This window comes from Sorex fumeus, unplaced genomic scaffold (assembly GCF_029834395.1).
Source record: "Sorex fumeus unplaced genomic scaffold, SorFum_2.1 ptg000007l, whole genome shotgun sequence".
Classification (NCBI taxonomy): Eukaryota; Metazoa; Chordata; class Mammalia; order Eulipotyphla; family Soricidae; genus Sorex; species Sorex fumeus.
In genome coordinates, this window is record NW_026606064.1 from 60,423,941 (window position 1) to 60,445,341 (window position 21,401).

Here is a 21,401-nt window from a genome sequence, read left to right on the forward strand (position 1 = left end):
GATTTTTATTTATTTTTTTTCCTTTTGGGTCACACCTGGCGATACTCAGGGGAGTATCCTGGCTCTGCACTGAGGAATTACTCCTGGTGGTGCTTGGGAGACCATATGGGATGCTGGGGATTGAAACCCAGGTTTGCTGCCTGCAAGGCAAATGCCCTACCCACTGTGCTATTGCTCTGGCCAGCAATATTTTTTTCTTAAGATTCATTCACACCTGCGGGTGCTTGGAGCTACCCTCTATCCAGTGCTTTCGAAGGCCAGTCCCTGCTTGGGGTTTGGGATGGGGAAGGGGATGAGGACCCATGCAAGCACTGAGCTTGAAGCTTATGCTAACAGCCTTTGAGTTCTTTCCATGGCCTGGTTATAAATTAGGAGATGGATCTTAAATTAGTAGATGCTAGCCCCAATGAAAAGGTTGTCCTTTGAAGGGAAGTAGGCCATCTTCTTAGCCAAGGAAAGCTTGGGGTGATTTTAACCTTTTAATTTTGCTACATTTTTGTCATGGCCTGAGATAGAAGTGACAGTCTCTTAAGTCACTAAGTATGGTGTGAATAACTGCTTTATCAAAAAAATATAAAACAAATCAAAAACTCAGCAAGCTCTTCCCCCTTTTCTCCCCCCCCCCCAAGATATATGTATACAAATAGATGCTTTATTAACAGGGCTTTCAACCATTATGAAAGCAACCCAGGAAAGAAAACCTGAGCCTCTACTGGGGCTTGCTATGAGATGCCAAGTTGCTAAATTCTCTATGTCATCATTTCCTAGAGAGCTTTAAGTGTAGTTTTATAAATAGGTTTGTCACTCTCCACACAAAAACACAGCCACCCACTCCCGTGATCATTATAAGATTTGGGGTGAATATAATCGCATGGTTGTTTTCATTTTTATGCCTAGCAACAAAAATAGTAGTGGGACAATATGATCAGTTGACTTTTAATAACATGTGTATCTGATCCAAGGGATACCTAGAGATTTCATTTGATTTTCTTGCAGTAAATCAAATGAGTGTGTTTTTTCAGGTAACAAAAGCAGTTCAGATATTTATTGCAGACTTCAGTAATTCTGATTTTTTTTTTCGCTGGATAGAGTAACAAGTCTGGCCAATACCATAAAAATGTCTGAGGGAAAATGTGGAACAATTTTCATGTTAGGCAGTGAAGGGACATTGGAGGTAAACACACAGTAAAAGCTAGCTTTCCACATAATATGCCATTTTTATATTTGTGCCAAGATGTACAAAGATCAACAGCAAAAGTGAATAGTACTTGGTCATTGCAATAGATTTTTATCCAGCATATAATTTAATGCTAGATATAAGCCTAGATAAAAATAGATTTTTATCATCAATGCTTTATGGCTGTTACATGAATACTGAGTTAAAAACTTATTTGGCTGATTGCCACTTGCTTTAATCTCATTCTGAGAAGTTCCTTCCTAACACATTATTGTCCTTTCAGCTAAGTTGATATCCACCTGCATTTACATGATTAAATTCAATGTGCTACTCAGCATCCTTAAGATTACATTAATTGTAAACGTGCTGCTTTAAGCTCAGTCATTATAGACCACAAGTGCCCTTAAAAACATACATTTTTGAAGCTAGAGCAATAGCATAGCGGGTAGGGCATTTGCCTTGTGCGCAGCCAACCGGGGTTCAATTCCCAGCATCCCATATGGTCCTCTGAGCACCGCCAGGAGGAATTCCTGAGTGCAGAGCCAGGAGTAACCCCTGAGCATCACTGGGCATGACCGAAAAAGCAAAAAAAAAAAACCCATACATTTTTGCTACTTTAAAATATTTTTGCAGAGCTCATTATAGTAAATAATCAAAGTCTTCATTAACATAAGCATAATAGGTGGTTGAAGCTTCAGAGTACTTTACTGTAGAGGCAACAGTAAACCTTTTCCCCCCCTGTAATAAATAGTCAGTTTATCAATATTTTGTATCATTCTTTTTCAGTAAAATTTGTTTTGAAGTACTGCTCTAAGTACTCGTTTTATTGCTTCAATGCTTTATACCTGCTGCATTAAGTACAAAGAAAAATTCATTTGCCTTTATTGGTTTTTAATTATAAATCGTCATTTTAGATCTAGACAGTAGATCTTTTGGACATCCATGTTTATAGAAAGAAAAACTTTTATGCATCATCTATGAATTAATTTGGAAAATACATCCTTATACATAAGTTTCCCACATATAAACATTTGTTACAGATCATAATCTCTTGCAGTTATTTTTAGGAAATGAAAAGAAAATCTGAAACTAAAGCAATGAAAACACTCAACTTCTCATAATTACATGGAATAATAATAACAAGTCAGTAATGTCAACAGGCTTAGAGGTCACTTAAGAAAATGTCTTAAGTGTCTAAATTCTATGTAAATGGAAGGCTGAGAATTTTTATAGATTTTTGTATTCTTGGCTTTTGGCTTTATTTTAGGAGAGAGAGGAGGTGGCCACACTCAGTTCTATTCAGGGATCACTCAGGGACTGGGAACCAGATGAGGTGCTGGGAATCAAACCTGACTTGGCTACACACAAGGCAAGTGCCTTACCTGCTGAACTATCTCTCCAACCTTATATGTTTTTTTAAAAAATCCTTTTTAAGGTGGGGCTGGGGTGATAATAGAGCCAGTAGGCTATTTGCTTTGCACACCACTGACCCAGGTTCAATCCTCAGCACCCTTTATGGTCCCCTTAGCCACACCTAGAGTGATACTTGAGAACAGAACCAGAGGTAATCCCTGAGCACCACAGGGTATGGCCCAAAAACAAACAAAAAATCCTTTTAAGGTTAAAAACAAGGCATTTTGCAATCAGTTAACTTGGATGTTTTCTAAAATGTAAAGTTTTAAATAGAAACTTTACCAGCATCATTTTATTGCCACTGTAAATGAACTGAATTTCTTGGGCTGAAATGAATAAACCTTTATGTAAAACCTCACACAACACATTTGCCTGATCTCAGGAGTTACTAATTAAATGCACAAAAGTAAAACTAATATATCTAATTATCCAGTTGACACATGTTGTTCAAAAATTGACGTAATTAGGATTAATTAGGTGACTTTAGTTTTTCCAGTATCTGCGCACAAAGCCATTATTTAAATGCTTGCAAAAAGTTAGAAAAGAGGCAAAAATACTTAGTTTTCTGCTTGGAACAGAAACATTCTTTTAACACATCAGCTTTAACTCACTACCTGAATTTCAAATCAGCATACTCCAAAATGATTATTTCATGTGCTTTTTTTGGCTTGCACTTAGATCACCGTTGCATTTGATTTTCCTTCATCCCAAATCTAGACCTCTAAAAGGCATGTCCAGTATATATAGCCTGACCAGTATGTACAACATCTTTATGAAGTCTAGTTTAGACTTTCTGAATCTTCCCAGACCTCATCTTCAGATCCCCAGATTTGACACCTGCCACTTCAGGTCGTATTTGACTGTACAGATAGTCATCAAAATCTCCATGAAGTGAAAGGCCATGACTATGAATAAAAGATGAGCACTCATTGGCTTCCTGGGGGTATTTTAATGGATATTTTAATAAGGTACAGGTAAGAAGAAAGATGTAGACTTTGGAATACCAGTAAGCCGTATTCCATTCATATGACTATAGTAAATCAGCCTTTCCTATTTTGATTTTCTTATTTGTAAAATTAGAATAATAATGTCCTTCATGAGGGGTGTCTTGAGAACAGTAATGGTGTTTGTAAAACATGTGTCACACACCCACCACAGAAAGATCTCGTTGTGTCATCACTTGTCATTGTTCTTTGACTTAAACACAGCTATTTCGATCTTTTCTATTTCTCATAACATTCACAAGCCCAACTCAAAATATTTTTTACCCCATATAAAAAATAGTGACCTATTCATGTATTCCTTACTGCAGTTGAAAGTTTAAATATTAAAGGAGAAACCTACCTGTTTCATTGCAAACCTCAGTTTGCATCCCTACTGAGTGTGTAAATAGCTCTGGTATTCTAAGCCCAGATCCAAAGAGAAGACACTAGAATTTTCTCCATTGTGGATGGTAGAATAGAGGACCTATTAGCAAAATGCTGTTTGTGAATTATTGCTTGGCAATTTTCTGGTAAGAGTCAAGTTACACACCTATTTTAACACTCAAAAAAAAGATTTGTTCAACTTGAAAGATGGCCTCAAATAACTGAACCTATAGAGAAGTTTTCAGGTGAAATCATTTGCCCCTGAACACTTGCAGTACCCTCACTGCTGAGTTTGATTCTATAAAGGCTAAAACTGAGTGCAGATCACTGAAGGATTTCAGATAGCCTCCTTTCCCCACTCATTCCAACAGACCTAATTTTCCCCTCCCCTACTGAAATAAGTTATTCTGGGTTTGTTGTTTTATTTGCTGTGTGGGTAGTAGAAAGAAGTTTTAAAAGAGAAAAAAAGTGAGAGCCATTCAAGCAAAATGGATCACACTCTGGGATGCACTTGGTTGTGGTTTTTGTTTTGTTTTGATTTTGCCTTTATGTGTCATACCCTGCAATACTGAGTTACTCTTGGCTCTGCACTCAGGAATTACTTCTTGTGGCGGTGCTCAGGGGACCATATGAGATTCTGGGGATTGAACCCGCATTACCTGCATACAAGGCAAACACCCTCCCTGCTGTACTTTTCACTGAGGGAGGCAGTTGATTTGCTCTGTCTGTAGTGGAGGACGGTGAGAGTCACAGGTCTACGATAGGCTGGTGGGGGCAGCTGTGAGCACTGCTGAGAATGCAGGACTGAGGGAAATTTGTCTTGAGGTTGGAAAGAAGAATATCAGCATTGTAGGTACTTCTTGGGAAGAAAGCTGGAAGCAGGAAGCAAAGGTGGGTGGAGGGATGGGTGTTCAAGCATTGTTTGACTAAAACGTATCTCACAGTAATCCAATAAAATTTTTTTTTAAAAAAAAAAAGAAATTCCTCGCAGTTCGGTCACAGTCACGGTCCTCCCGTTGTTCATCGATTTGCTCGAGCGGGCCCAGTAACGTCTCTATCATGAGACTTGTTGTTACTGTATTTGGCATATCGAATACGTCATGGGGAGCTTGCCAGGCTCTGCTGCGGGCGAGATACTCTCGGTAGCTTGCCGGGCTCTCCGAGAGGGGCGGAGGAATCGAACTCAGGTCGGGCATATTGACCGCTTGTAAGGCAAACCCCCTACCGCTGTGCTATCTGAAAAAAGTCTTGAGTGACATCTGCAATTGTTTGTTCATTGCAGCACTCTTTACAATAGCCAGAATCTGGAAAAAACCTGAGTGCCCAAGAACAGATGACTGGTTAAAGAAACTTTGGTACATTTACACAATGGAGTACTATGTAGCTGTTAGAAAAGATGAAGTTATGAAATTTACATACAAGTGGTACTACATGGAAAGTATCATGTTAAGCGAAATGAGTCAGAAAGAGCGGGATAGACACAGAAAGATTGCATTCATCTGGGGAACATAAAGCAACAAAAAGGGAGAGTAACACCCAGGAATGGCTGAGATTAGTACCAGGAATTTTGCTCCATGAATGGAAGGCCAGCCACAGGCTCTAGGTGAAAAGGAAGCTCAGATAGAGAAGAGAGTACCAAATGAAGGGTGTTGTGAGGGTCCTCCCAGGGTGGGAGAAGCATGCTAAAAGTAGTCGATAGACCAAACATGATTGCCACTCAAAGCCTCTCTTGCAAAACACAATACCCAAAAGAAGAGAGAGAGAACAAGGGGGAATACCCTGCCACAGAGGCAGGATGGGACGGGGGGCGGGGGCGATGAGGGTTGGGGGGGGGGATGCTGGGACCCGTGGGGATGGATGACGGGCACTGGTGGAGGGATGGGCACTTGATCATTGTATAACTGAAACCCAAGCACAAAATTTGTAAGCCTATAACTGTACCTCATGGTTTTTCACTAATAAAAAAAGAAAAGAAAAAAAAAGTCTTGAAAAAGAAAAGAAGATGGGAATTTGAATTTTAACAACTGTAAAAGCAACCCCCCACCTCCCTTGCAAAAGGGAAAAAAAACTAGCTTTTCCTTACGGTGCAAGTTGGAGATTTGTAATCTCGGCTTGCAAAATTGGTCTCAGTCTTCTGAATCCATATTAAGTATAGAACTGTTAGTAGGGTGTTCTGCTTAGTAATGAATTTGTTTACCCTGTTTTTCTTTTCAGGTCCCGTGGGAGTAGGTTTGAATGAACTGAAACGGAAGCTGCTCATCAGTGATACCCAACACTATGGTGTGACAGTGCCTCGTAAGACCTGCACTCTGCTTACTTTTGATCTTGTTGGGGGAGGGTGACATACTGCTGTGCTCAGAGCTTACGCCGGGCTCCACACTCAGGGATCATTCCTGGTGGTGCTCAGGGAACTGAACCCAGGGATTGAATCCAGGTCGGCTGTGTGCATGGCAAGCGCCCTCCATATCATACTATCATCTCTCTGGCCCCAACTTCTGTGCATTATAATACCACCAGCTCTGTATGGCCGACTTCCTCACATTTGCAGATCATTCATGCTACCAAGCATTCACTTACAATAATCAAAGCACTCCCAGACATCACAGCAGCATAGGGGGTCTATGGTGACAGATCTACACTGTACAGAGACATACACTGAGACACAGGACCTAAGAGATTTGCTCCCGGTAATCACCAGAAGGACAGCAGTTAATCACAACTCCCCTGCACTCCGGTTTTTGCAGTGAATTTTAATACCTTAAGTGGCATCCAATTATTTACAAATTTTCTTCTAAATAAAAGTATTTTATTTCCTAAAAAAAAGTGCTAATGCTCTCCAGAGTTGCTTTGTGCCAGCTTTAAGATTAGAAGGAGCAAACCACAAGAGTTGAAGGAGGCTCCTTATAGTATAAACCTTCCTTAATTACTTTTTTATATGTAGTAATTGGCAGATAGTATTAAATGGCCCTTTCACGGCCATATCATCTAAGTGTGGTGGCTTCCTTTCAGTAGACAGAATTAGATCTATTTTTATAAAAGTGGTTTTCACAGGCATTCTTACCAATGAAATGTGAGCTGGAAGCATTTTGATTTCCAGAATAAATGCCATTTGACTACTTAATATGTTGATATTAGAAAGCTGTCTAAAAGACTAAATTGAAATGTTGGCTTTTTCAAGTGGTTTTAGTACTTGTTAAAAAAACAGTTTGTATATTGCCCTTAGCCATGTTCTCTGGGTTTTGGAAGAGTTCAACTTTATTTTAAAATTATAGTTTTCTATTACTTCAAGCTACTCCTTGTTACTACATTTTTCCAGATGATTGTTTGTAATCGTTTTCAGCCATAGGTTATAGGATTCCTGGCTTCCACCAACAGATGAAAGGAAAAGTCTGGAAATGTGGAATTAAATTGTTTTTCTTTTTTTAAAAAAAATGTTATTTCTCTTACATCCGAATTACAATATACAGGTACAAAATAACTGTTAAACTTTGAGCAATTCAAAAGAAATCTAGAGGATAGGAAAACAAATTACAAGGGTAAAACCCACAATTTTAACTTCTTGTTGCCTATTTATCTCCTCTGTCTTAATTTGTTTTATCCTCCCAGTGTGAAAGTGGCAGTTACCCCAGATCACAGTGGAGAAAATGGAATAGGAAGGGTGTTTTGACTTGGTTCCATGGGCAATAGTCAGATTTAAAAATCACATTTTATGCTGTCACTTTTCATTATTCCTCATTAATAACACTACCCAGTTCTTTCAAACAACTGGTTTTCTTTGCTACACTCCAGTTAGTAGTAATACCTGATTTTTGGAAGATAATCAGTATTAAAAAGGTTGTCTGTCAAACATAACCCACTTCTGATAGTTTTATTTCTACTCCACTTCTGGGGATACTCTGACCTCAGTTTTATCTATTAAAACAATAGTAGCCTCTGAAGTTATAGAAATGGACAGTATCTTGAAAGGTACTGGGATGGGGATCTCTTCAAACAAATCCCTAACTTAGTATCTTCACACTCTCAGTTTTTTGTTGTTTGGTTTAGGTCACACTACACTCTGATTCAGTTTTTTTGTTTGTTTGGGGCTGCACCCGGCAGTTCTCACTGTACTCACACAATGCCATGTGGTGCTGCAAATCAAGCCTGGGCTTCCTCCATGCATCTTAGTTACTCCTCTGGCTCCTTTGATTCACTTTAGACAGATGCTGCTGTAAAAAGATCCAGCACGGGATTGTTTTCAGACTTGACTGATGATAACTTGTTGGGGTCTTTATGAAAATACCCCAAGGCCTTTCCAAAAGAGATTCTCCTTCAGGAGAACTGAAAGATTGCCTGAGAATCTATGTATAGCAGATACTGTAGATGACATGTAGCTTCAGACATGCATGGAGAAAACAGCTATAAATACCAGCTCAGGCCATCAGTTCCTACCAGAGTTGAGCAAACATATTCCCTGTGACCTCACAGCTTTACTCTAACTACACATAATAAAAAAAAAATACAGGTGTATCAACTCAGATGCTCTAGATAGATCATTCAGGAGAGCTCAAAACTGGGAGCTACCAAATGCCCACAGGAGTAGCCTGGATAAGTTATTTGCAGTCTATTCACACAATGAATTACTTGAAATGCAGTGCAAGTAAACAGCCCACTACTACATGTGAAACCCATAAACATCATGAAGTGAGAGGAGGCAATCTATTAAATATAAAATAATAAATGATGTAAAATACAAAAGCAATTCTCAATATTATTATAAGTGCCATAAAAGTTTGCTAATAGGTATTTCTGGGAATCTTGAGATAAATCCAAGGATGATATTCGAGTGTTGGCAATTTTAGCTGATATTAAAATAGCCACTCCAGCCTTCATATATTTACCACTTATAGCTATGTTGTCTTCCATTTGTCTTCTTTTAATTTACCTGTACCTTTACGCTTAATGTGTCTGTCTAATAAAAATTTAGGAAGCATGTTTCTCTTAGATGGCCTTTATCACTGTCAGTCTGACTTTTCATTGAATTGTACAGATATTAACATTTACTAAGTTATGGAAATGATTGAACTCATTATTTTCTGGTTTTCTCTATTTTTTCCTTTTTTATGTGTGCCTTTTTGTTTTGTTTTGTTTTTTGAGCCACACCAAGCTACAAAGGTTACTCCTGGCTCTGCACTCAGGAATCACTTCTGGCAGTGCTCAGGAGACTATGGGATGCTGGAGATCAAGCCCAGGATGGCTGCATCCAAGGCAAACCCCATACCTGCTATACTATCACCCTGGCCCCCTCTATGTGTACTTAGAATGGAATATATTTTAGTATCTCCTTTTAACTTGACCATTAACTTTCTGCTCTTGTCATTTATCTGGGGACTCAAATATGCATATAGTTAATCATACATGCTTAGAGTTTATGGGATTTCAGATAAAATCTAGAAAGCTCATGATCATTTTTCTTTACTATCTGTTTTTCTTTTCATTATTGTTAAATATATGTGCACACATTCAAAACTCCACCAGATAATCTTATAAATTGTTTTGGGACCATCACCCAGCAGGCCTCAGGACTAACTTCTGTGCTCAGGGATCACTCCTGGAAGTGTTCAGGGAACCATATGCAATGCTAGGGATGTTGCCAGGTTAGCCATATGCAAGCCTAACTCCTGTATTCTCTCTCCAGCCCAATATTACAACCTTTGTAATATATTTTAAAGAGTTAAAGAAGAAAACGATATATCACAATATTAATTCCACTATCTCTATTATTTTTCATTCTAGAAGACATGTACTTTTATTATTCATGAGTTAGAGTTAGTTGCGTGGAGAAATGCACAAAATGTATAGCTTAGAAATTCTTTTAAGTGTAGTTGGTTCATACACAGAATTATTTTTTCACCTGCTCTTGTCCTTCCTGAATTCTCCCTTGACCACCAGATCAGGGCTTCTATTGGAGTATATTCATACATTCTACCCTGCTTCTCTATGGACAGTTCCTATTCTTTAGGGCAAAGTTAAGAGGAAAGAAAGGTTAAACTCTTCCTCCTTGCAGTTGACTTCATTCCACTATTCCCTACCTTTCATATGCCTTTTATTTTCAAAGTGCTTAGACAGTTGTTTTGGGGGAAGGTGGGCTGTCTGAAGATTTTCGTTGGGATCACCTGGAAGAATGGATAGTAGTTTGTACTTGCCATATGCAACTCTTTTAGGTTTTTTTCTTTTTCAAGTAAATCCTGGATTTTCCATTCCATTATAATCCAGTAACAAATAATTATAACTACTAAACATTAAGGAGCTCACAATATTCCAAGAATATATTTATAGTTTTACAAAATGGGGGGGATGAAAAGCATATAGAGGTCTTTGACTTCAGTTAGTAAAACAAAGTATCGATGGCCTACTCAAATGTGTTTGGAAGACAATGAAATAGTTTGACTTTATAATTTCATAGACTTTACTTGATGTTACAATTAAAGATCAAGATATATAGCAAGCATATTAAGTAGCAATTTCATTACCACAGTAGAAGACCTTCAAGATAGTACAGACACAATACAACCTAATTTTAAATTCATCTTTAAATATATTGTTAGAAAACTTGAATTTATTACCCTGTGCTGTTTTATGAGCTAATTTCCATTTTATATGTTTAAAAACTTTTTCAAAGTACTAAATAAATATGCGGTGGTTTCTTTAGAATTTTTATTTAAGCAGCTGATACCAACTTATCTCAATACCTTTTAATTAAATTACAGATACAACCAGAGCAAGACGAAGCCAGGAGAGTGATGGTGTTGAATATATTTTCATTTCCAAGCATTTGTTTGAGACAGATGTACAAAATAACAAGTATGTTGAAGTTATTTTTTGAATTTTTGTGTGGCTATTGTTTTTAATCATTGTGTGTGTACATATATATAGTTTTTGTCAGTGTATAGGAGCCCTCCATTGAAATTATTTTAATATTTCAAAGTAATAAAAAGGTGATAATCCAGTTGGTAGTTAAAAGTCTTCACATGTTAATTTTTAATCCCCCAGAGCTGCTATCATTCAGGTAAGCTCAATGTATGGTAGCTTCTTTGAAGAATGGAGAAAAGGTCATTTATGTATTGTTGTAACCTCTTTCCACCACAGGTTTTGAATCTTAAAATATAATTTAGAAATAACCTTATTTTAAAAACTAGGACTGGAGAAACAATATATGGGTTAAGGCTATTGCCTTGCGTGGACCCCAGTTCGTTCCCCAGCATCACATATGGTCCCCTGAGCACTGCCAGGTATAGCCCCAGGTATAGCTGAACAAACACTTCCTCAAGGAAGACCTACGGATGTCCAGTGGGTATATGAAAAAAAGTGTTCTTCAGCACTTATCAAAGAAACACAAATCAAAACAATGAGATTTTATATCACATGGATAGGACTGGCACACATTTAAAAAAAATAGAAATGAGTACTGGTAAGGTTGTTGTGAAAAGAGAATCTTTATTCACGCTCAGTGGGAGTGTCATAGGTTCAGCCTCTTTGAACACTCTGGAGCCTTCTCCCCAAATTAAGAATTGTGCTTCCATTTGACCCAGCAATTCCACTTCTGTTGTCTACCCCAGGATTGACAATTCTTGATTGACAATTGACACTCTGATAAGTCCCCAAGAACAGATAGGCAGATTTATGGGGCTGGAGCAACAGCACAGCAGGTAGAGCGTTTGCCTTGCACGCGGCCGACCTAGGTTCAGTTTCCAGCTTCCCATATGGTCCCCCAAGCACTGCCAGGAGTAATTCCTGAAAGCAGGGCCAGGAGTAATCCCTGAGCATCACTGGGTGTGACCCCCACCCCCCCCCCCCAAAAAAAAGAACTGATAGGCAGATTTAAAAAATAAATAAAAAGGTATATGTAAACAGTGAAATATACTCAGCTGTAAAGATAAAATCATGCAATTGACCACTCTGTGGATGGAACTAGAGGGCATGGAACTAGAAGGTATCCTGCTGAATGAAATCAGAGGGAGAGGCAAAGTCAGAATGATTTCCTTCTTTTGTGGCCGATAAAAAACAGTAAGGGATTAACAAAGGGCCAGTGGCAGCAGATACGGAGTCAGCCTCTAAAACCAAGTGTACCAATGGGGGGATGAGAGACCTTGAGCTGTTGCTGGAGGAACACAGATTCTCTGGTGTGTGTGAGGTAAGAGCATTGTAAGCATGAAATGTCATAATTGACAGTATTATAGATCACCATGCCTAAGTAAAGATTTAAACAGTGTTAATCATTTAAACAATGCAAATATCCTCTTGGTAGCTCATGGCTTTTCTCACGTCTTCTACTTGCTAATAGAATTCAGAGTGTTACGGAGCAGCTCCTGTTTTAAGGCAGGATCATCAGATTTTATTGAAACATCAAAATGTTTGTGTTTGGCAAAGCAGTTGTGTTTTTTAATAGCACATAATAAGCTGCCCTGGTTACAAAAGCTACCACAGTTCCTAGTGTAGTTATAAAATGATCCTTGCTAATTCTGTAGTGTGCAGTGAAATTTCAGCAGTTTCTATTGTTTAGCTTATTTGCTATCTTAATGCATTTCGTTTGTTCCCCCAAAGAGGTGATGGAAAGCAGAGTAACTGCTGGGCTCAAGTACTTCTTTCTGCTTAACGAATATAAGCAAGTATTACAGATGTAAAAGTAAAAGGTAAAGGTAAAGGCCCTCCCGTTGATCGTCGATTTGCTCGAGCGGGCCCAGTAACGTCTCCATTGGAGACTTTGTTGTAACTGTGTCTGGCATATCGAATACTCTCGGTAGCTTGCCGGGCTCTCCGAGAGGGGCGGAGGAATCGAACTCGGGTCGGCCATGTTGACCGCTTGTAAGGCGAACGCCCTACCCGCTGTGCTATCGCTCCAGATGTAAAAGTAAAATAGAAAAAAAAATTTAATTGACATTCTCAAATAGTTGGTTCTTTATTAGATGCAGTAATAATTTTATGTATCTAGGAAAAATACTTGAATTCTATCTTGTCTTTATCTATGCTCACAAATGGTTCTGATGCATGTGTAATTTTCTGCAGGTTTATTGAATATGGTGAATATAAGAACAACTATTATGGCACTAGTATAGACTCAGTGCGGTCTGTGATAGCTAAAAATAAAGTGTGTTTGTTGGATGTTCAACCCCATGTAAGTAAACAGTACACTAACTCCTTACCTTTCTGACCTATTAATTTTCTACATTTCTTTGAGCATATTAATATGGAGTGAATCTCAAGTCTACTCACTTTCACTGTACGTGTATATTTTTCTAAGATGACGGATGCATCTAAAAAAATTGAAATTTTTTTTGTAGCAGCTCATAATAATAGGAAAAAGTAGGAGAGGCCTCTAAATACGTCTGTGTTCTTTAGTTTACATTGCTTTGGGCAAGTATTAATGATGCTTAAATGTGTTGTCACAAGCGTTGATAGTTTTTAAACAAAGGACCTTTGCTTTTTGCTTCTCCTCCTTTGAATTTTGGTTCTGTGCACATTCTACATTCTAGAAATGTTGGCGCCCCAGCAAGATCTGTGGGGCAGTCAGGGAAATGTCCTGCATCAGATCCCTACAGCAGCTGACAGCTGGGACTTCGCAAGGCATGCTGCAAATGTCAGACCAGTGGATAAAAGATAGAACCCCTCAGTCCTCTATCACAGACCTCAGAGCCTCCAGCAGCAGCTCAACCCACCATGTCTCACTCAGTGGTCACGAACTGTCCTTCCAATGGCTGTACTCCATGAGGCACAGCCTTCCACTGCCCAGCTAATGAGTGCCCCTTTGGCTCTCTCTCTCGCTCTTTTTTTCTCATTGTATGCTTTTAATTTTATTTTTATTTTAATGAATCACCATGAGATACAGTTACGTTTCAGTCATACAATGTTCAAGTACCCATCCCTCTACCAGTGCCCGTTCTCCACCACCCTCACCTCTTCCCACCCCCTGCCTCTCTCTGTGGCAGGCACATCACCCCCCCCCCCTCCTGTTGGGTGTTATTGTTTGCAATACAGGTGTGAAGTGGCCATCATGTTTGGTCCATAATCTACTTTCAGCACACATCTCCCATCCCAAGCAAACCCTCCAACCATTGTTTACTTAGTAGTCCCTTCTGTATCCCAACTGCCTTTTCCCTTTTGTGTCTCTTGAGGACGCTGCATCTGGAATAGGAGTCCCAAGAACCAGTCGAGTATCTGCCTCCTATTGTAGGCTCCAGTGAGGAGCTCGTCTTCTCCAATTGGTGGACTGGGTCTGGTCGTTCCCACTTCCGTTGGTGTGGCTTAGTCTCTGTTACCAGGGCTTTAGAGCCTTCTCTCCCCCTCGCGCGCGCACACACACACACACACACACACACACACACACACTCTTGTGACTTGTCTAAGCCTCTCAGTGGCTTTTATAGTTCATGCTCAATTTTCAGAGGTTCTTGCATGCACACCAGGAGTAGCCTTCCATTTTCGCCCTTCTGTTGTTCACCTTTGATGGTAAATGAGTCCCTGGAAGAGTAGTATAAATAACAAAACATTCAAGGGGTGTTGGGGTGTTGACTGAGCTTCATAGAGAGCTGGGGGCTAACTAGAACTCATTCCTCAGATGTGAAAGAGCCTTAAACAGGATGGTTGGGAAATTTAATAGTATCTCTGGGGGAGGGTATTTTTTGATGGAACACCCAGCTCCATGGTAGTTGGAGTTGCTTCTGTTCAATGTTATGACATGTTCTAACACACGATTTCAAAGCAAGTTACAATCTCCATCATCTTTTCAGGGACTATGACATTTAGTTGACAACAAGTGACTGAATAATTATATGTTGAAAAGACCTCAATTTAATTATGAAAGAGTTTTCAGGAATTTTTTTTTTTGCCCTTGGAAAGAAGATTCAGTGTTAACTATAAAACCTGCCTGTGATATTATGGAGAAATACAGGAAGTTGTTTTCTTCCTTGCAGACCGTGAAGCATTTACGGACACTGGAATTTAAGCCCTATGTGATATTTATCAAGCCCCCCTCAATAGAGCGTTTGAGAGTAACGAGGAAAAATGCAAAGATTATTTCAAGCAGAGATGACCACACGGCTGCAAAGCCCTTTACCGTGAGTATGGTGATAATTTGATGAAAAGACAGAAGCAGCACATAAAATCATCTATGTGGTAAAACTCTTTGGAAGACAATAACAGATGGACGTGGCACCCCAAATCTCTAGCAGTCACCTGCATGTCTTGAGAGATTGAACTGCAGTTGCTTTTTTGTGCTCTGTGGATGGATCTTCATATCCTATTACACCAATTCAAAACTATTTTGTAGGCCTTTATGGTACTCAGAAAAATTTTAGCGATCAAACCTGTCTCAGAATTAGCATTTTATCACAAAGACCTATTTGTTTTCAGACTAGCCTTACTTTTATTTTTTATTAATTTATTTTAGGGTCACACCTGGAAATGCTCAGGACTTACTTTTAGCTCTGCACTCAGGAATATACCCTCATGGGCTCGGGGGAACCATATATATGGAAATCAAACCCAGGTCAGGGCTGGAGGGATAGTACAATGGGAAGGTCTTGCCAAGGGTTTGCCTTGCACGTGGCCAACCCAGGTTCGATTCCCAGCATCTCATATGTTCCCCTGAGCACCACCAGGCATGATTCCTGAATGAAGAAGAGCCAGGAATAAGACCTGTGCATCACTAGATGTGACCCAAAAAGCAAAAAAAAAATAAATAAATAAACCCAGGTCAGCCAGGTGCAGGACAAATGTCCTGCACACTAGACTATCTCTCTGGCCTCAGACTAGCTTTATTTTTAGGAGAAACACCAAAGCACATTATTCATAGTCAAATGAAATATTTATTAATTAATTCTTTTTGTCTCCTTGCATCAATAATCACACTTAATAGTAAAAGAAAAGGCAGTACTTTGGTTATAAAGCAGACAATCATTTATTATTCAATAAAACTTACTGAAACTGATGACAGACTGCATTAATGATTATAATGACTGTGTGAGATCTTTACTGTGTGAGATCTTTGTTTTTCTTTCCTTTTTGAAAAATTTTTGGCTTTTTAGCTTAAGATCATGTGTTACTTCTTAAAAAGCAGGGGCTGAAGATAGAATACAAGGGTCCAGGTGCTTTTCTTGCACTCAGCCGACCCAGGTTTGATCCCTGGCACATGGTCCACTGAGCACAGCCAAAAGACTAAATAAAAAAGAAATTTTCAAAAGCTCACCCCCTTAATTTACTTATCTTTAGTTTCTACTAATTTATAGATAATTAATTGTTAAAATAGACTCTTTGATTACCAATATTTGATAATTCTCATTTGACAGTAAAGTTTTGTGTTTTTGTAAAATCTGTGACATTGAAATATGAAAATTCTAAAATTACCATGTTGAAGTATAAAGAGTTACAGTATTATGTATAAAATTAAAATTTTCAGGGGCTGGAGCGATAGCACAGTGGGTAGGGCGTTTGCCTTGCACGCGGCCAACCCAGGTTCGATTCCAAGCATCTCATATGGTCCCCCGAGCACTGCCAGGAGTAATTCCTGAGTGCAGAGCCAGGAGTAACCCCTGAGCATTGCCAGGTGTGACCCAAAAGGCAAAAAAAAAAGTTAAAATTTTCTCTATGATGATTGGTGACCAAAAATATTCGTAGGCTTTGACTCATATTTATCTCTTTTATTTTAGTATTGAATTCTCTAGCCAAATAAAATTATTTTTTAAAATGTGACTGAAGTTCTAATGAGACCAGAAGATCCTTTTATAAATGTACCAAACTCTGAGTGAAATAGTTTATTACTGTAAATCAGCAATGCAGTCAAAGCATCAGAGCAAATATCTCCCCCTAACACCCCACACCATAATTTTAATTATGGTATTAAACTGTTAATACCATGATAACCTTATAGTAACTATCCTGAAGTTCCTTCCAGCCTGGTGAAAATTTTCACTCTTGCCAAAGCAGATTATTTACAAGTATATCATAGAGCTGTAGAAAACATGATTTCTGAGGAATTTGAATTCAAGAAGGTAATGAAAACATGAGACACACACAGAAACCTTCTATAAATCAGTTGTGAATGTTAACATTGATGTGAACTGATGGGACTGTCTGGTTAACCACTTTCTTTACTTTTGTAGGAAGAAGACTTTCAAGAAATGATTAAATCTGCACAGATCATGGAAAGTCAATATGGTCATCTTTTTGACAAAACTATAGTCAATGATGATCTTACTGTGGCATTCAACGAGTTAAAAACAACTTTTGATAAACTAGAGACAGACGCTCACTGGGTCCCAGTGAGCTGGCTACATTCCTAGTCACAGGGAATTTCCGAAACTCCCCTTTCCATAGAGTGCATGATTGACTCCATGACCTAACTGGTGGTAGGGTTTTTAAAATCTGTATCACTGTCCTAGGTGTGCAATCTTGGTTAAATTTCAATGTTGGTTTTGGTATCTTTTTTGAAAATAGCCTTATTTCAAACACAGTGTTGAGTGTAACCAAAAATCAGAGTGTGCTTGGTCCTGTCTGAGCAAAACACTGAATCTTCTGGTTGTTTATCACTAAGTTAAGGTTGAGTGTTTTAAAGAAAGTTAAAAGAATGGTAGAGTTCAATCCTCAGGTTTTAGCTATGCCCCATTGTCTTGCAGTTTGCACGTTGCCGGTTGAAGGTATTAATTTAGCAGCCTTGAGCGTCTCTGCTAGGAGTGAAATAGCTTTGCTATTTTTCTGGATGGATTCATCTGCTGGCAGTAGGGAGCAGTTCTCTCTCTTTTCAAAAAGTGCAACCTTTTTCTTTGCACAGTGTGTGTATTTAAAGATCTTCCATGAATTGTGAAAATTGGCCTTAGAGAAGGAGTCTTCATGTTAGGCCTTAGGAATGAATACATATTAGTAACAAGTTGAGGGAAGATAAACTTTTTAAAAATTGTATCACACCCATAATCTTTCCTGAAGTGTCAGTCTGAGAATGATGACATATTGGGAGAAGTAATGATTACAGGGAGCCTTTACATTAATAAACCCTCACCTGACACTTCTGGTGTCACCAAGAATGTTATTTTTAAGCTGACTTTGGATTGTTCCCATAAATTATAACAATGTGATTCTTATTCTAAGAGTTACTAATACAGAAAAAGAAAATGGGATCATTTTTCAAATATGTATAAATTGATCATATATAAATTATACTAAGGTGTATTTTAGAAAACTTTTCATATACTGTTAACTTATTTGTTCACCATCAGAACAATTCTTAAAACTGGCCAGATGCTGTTCTAATCTTGCCATTTTAAAAGACTCACTGTAAATATTTCAAGAGAATCTCTTTATTTCTCTTTGATACTACTGATCTTTTAGTAAGTAAATTATATTGCTAGAAATGTCCATAATTGTATATGTCCTGCCATTCTTGCATGCACTCAAACCTTACCAATCAAAAATATTTTTTTGATTTGTAGAGTTATGTGATGTTTTAAAAAAATAGAATAGAGTGAAATTTTATATATTTATGAAACACATGAAAGACATATTTTTTTAATTATCAAATGGGCCTATTCTTAAAATAGATTATATGTAAAACTGCCACCATTTCAAAATGGCAGTTTTATAACAAGTCAGGGTCAACATTCCATGTAAATATTTGACCTTTACTCATGCACAGAGAAATGAACACATGTATTACATGTGCATTTAAAATAATTAGTCCATCACTGGATTTCCTTATCAGAAACAGATAAAAACTACTCCAGTGGCCATGATACAGCAGAATAATCAGGCTCAACATTACTTAATATAATTAAACAAATTCTAAGTCTATTAACTAAATATACTTATCAAGTCTGATAGTTATTTGGCTAATCTAAGAAAATACATTCTTAATGGATAATTGAGGCAGAATATTCTCTTTGAAAACTGACTGAAATTTATCACAGATCAGAACTCCATATATAAAAAAAAGTAATGGGGAAATGTATATAATTTAGGTATTCCAAATTTTTTAATAGTTGCATCAGTTCTCCACCGTGGTGATAGAAACAGTATAAAGTGGGGAGGTAGGATTGCTATAAACAGAGTTGTTACCTAGAACATTCTTCCCTTTTAAGCTATTTTTTTAAAAATATTGCTCAGCTCTAGCGCAAAGGAAACACTTGGAACATCTTTTTAAGAGGTAGAATAGTAGAATCTAATATGACCATTTTGATGCTTAGACAAATTTGATTAAAATTCAACAGTAAGTTCAACTCAAAGAGCCCTTGTATTAGTGTTTTCTTCACTCTCAACTTCCTGCTTTGAAGCTGACATTTCTGGTATTGTATAATTGAATGTATCTAAATTATAGTAATTTTAAATTGACAAAGCATGTAAAAATTTTTACAAAACTTCTGACCAGCTTACTGAAGGTATAGATTTTTGTTATCTTTCTGACTGTCAGGGACTTGAGCTACAATAGAGAACCTTTGCTCTTAATAAAGAATCTTCAAATTATATCCTGAAAATGGTTTTTGCACTTGTACGTTTTCTGTGGTAGAACAATTCTATTTTCTAATGCTAAGACATACTGTATTTTCTGTGTCTAGAATTAAATTTGATATTTATTTCAAACACCCATTGGTTTCATCAAGGTTCTTGCATACAAATGTTTCACTTGTCTGATGCTACCCTGTACTCTGTAATTGTTTATGGAGAAATACAACGTGGACAAACTGGGCCCATCCTTGATAGAGACTGTGGATATATCTCTCATTCCTGGGGAAGGACATTTCCAGGTTCCAGTCTACCAAAGCAGCTCCAGCTGTATGGATGGGGACAAAATGCTACTTAGTATTACAGGACAGCTGAGCCAGTTAGCCACAACTCTGTTCCACTGAAATATTGAATGGTGCAGCAGTTAAGCAATTGGGAATGGAATCCAGAATTCTTGGGTTCAAACTTTCTATTTGACTACCATACTTCACCACATAAACATTCCGCCTTTCGTAAAGCTTCAATGAGGGCTGGGTAAATAGTATCGGGAAGGGCTAAAGCACTTGCCACTGCGCACTAGCTGGTAACCCCATACAACCCCCTGCCTCTCCCCCCCAAAAAAGCTTTACATAATGGTCACAGCCCACTCTTTATTGCAGATTTGATGGCAAATATTTTTTCCAATTAATCAGAGAAATGCAGTAGTACTAAAGTTACCACCACTGAGAAAGTCAATCTCTCTGATCCTCATTTTCTCATCAGAAAAGCAAAAAGAAAACTTGCCTTCGAAATTTAGGTGACAGCTGTGGGCAGGATGTGGAAGCACTGATCCAGATGATGTTTTTGGAACACAACCTGGGATAGAAGTTAATAATAATAAAAGTTAATAATCACATCACACAGTTTTTAAATGACTGTTGAAATATTCATAGTCACAAGTTCCCATGTTAGTAAGTTCACTAGAAATTTCCTGGCGATCTTCAATACAAGAGCAAACCAATAATTATTTGTAGTCACTATATGTACTATAATAATTGATATCAATTTCAAAGAAATAGCCCTAATTGCATCATTGCCATTCCTTATGTTTCTACCTTTCAAATGCTTGCTAAGTTCTACTTAAAATTTTGAAGGACAGGAAATAGTTTGCTCTTACACAGGCATCCCTGCCAGACCAATTAGTATTTTGCCGAATACCTGTATGGTTCCATGCACTCATTAAATTCTCACAACTTCCTGGAAGATAGTAGATTCATATTTTAGAACTGAGGGCCTCTAGGGATGAATATTGGAATCAGGGTTTGAATTGTGGTTCAGCTTCTTCCAACTCCTTGCTGTTTTCCCGGCTTTATACTGCTCAATTTGACTGTAAACTGAGGCAAAGCTAGAGACAGGTATGATTTGGTAATAGGAACAGTGATTGTAAATTGCATATATACCAAAAGATAAAAAATGTTCTCAAAACACTTTCAGATGTACTTTAACACATCTTTACCTGTATGATGGGTTATTCTTCAAACAGTGGTTATTGGAAGCAATAAAATTCATGAAATAGGTTTCTCTTTAGTTTGAATCCCAGTCTTTGTGATGAACTAGATATGGTCTAAATTAATCAGAACAGGACTGGAACTGGAGCTATAGTACAGCAGGTAGGGCGTCTGCATTGCACACAGCTGACCCAGGTTCAATCCTGGCACCTCAAATAGCCCCTTAAGCCTTACCAGGAATGATCCCTCAGCACTGCCAGGTGTGGTTCCTGTCCCCCCCAAATAAAAAGAAAAATAATGACCATCTCTTTGCAGGCATTGGTCTGAACTGGTCATGCTACCAAATGGAATTATAAGAAACATTTAAGTCCTAGATTTTAAACAAGATATGAGTTAGAAACATGCTTTCACTTCATTCTTCCTGTTTGGGATATTTGACAACATGCTAGCTATTCTAAACTGGATTCTAAACTAGAGGCAAATGAAGGCAAA

At 38.1% G+C, this 21,401-nt stretch overlaps 1 protein-coding gene across 5 annotated transcripts in view; it reads left to right on the forward strand.

Moving 5' to 3' along the window:
• The window catches only part of MPP7 (MAGUK p55 scaffold protein 7), a 236,151-nt gene extending 216,589 nt beyond the window's left edge, over nt 1-19,562 (forward strand). For all 5 annotated transcript variants that reach the window (XM_056136933.1, XM_056136941.1, XM_056136950.1 and 2 more), the window contains 5 exons: nt 6,172-6,252; nt 10,707-10,800; nt 13,003-13,111; nt 14,907-15,050; nt 17,094-19,562. In XM_056136933.1, the coding sequence (XP_055992908.1) occupies nt 6,172-6,252; nt 10,707-10,800; nt 13,003-13,111; nt 14,907-15,050; nt 17,094-17,273 (608 nt within the window). In that variant the 3' untranslated portion in view covers nt 17,274-19,562. The remainder of the gene's footprint in view (nt 1-6,171; nt 6,253-10,706; nt 10,801-13,002; nt 13,112-14,906; nt 15,051-17,093) is intronic.
• Nucleotides 19,563-21,401: the final 1,839 nt, after the last annotated feature.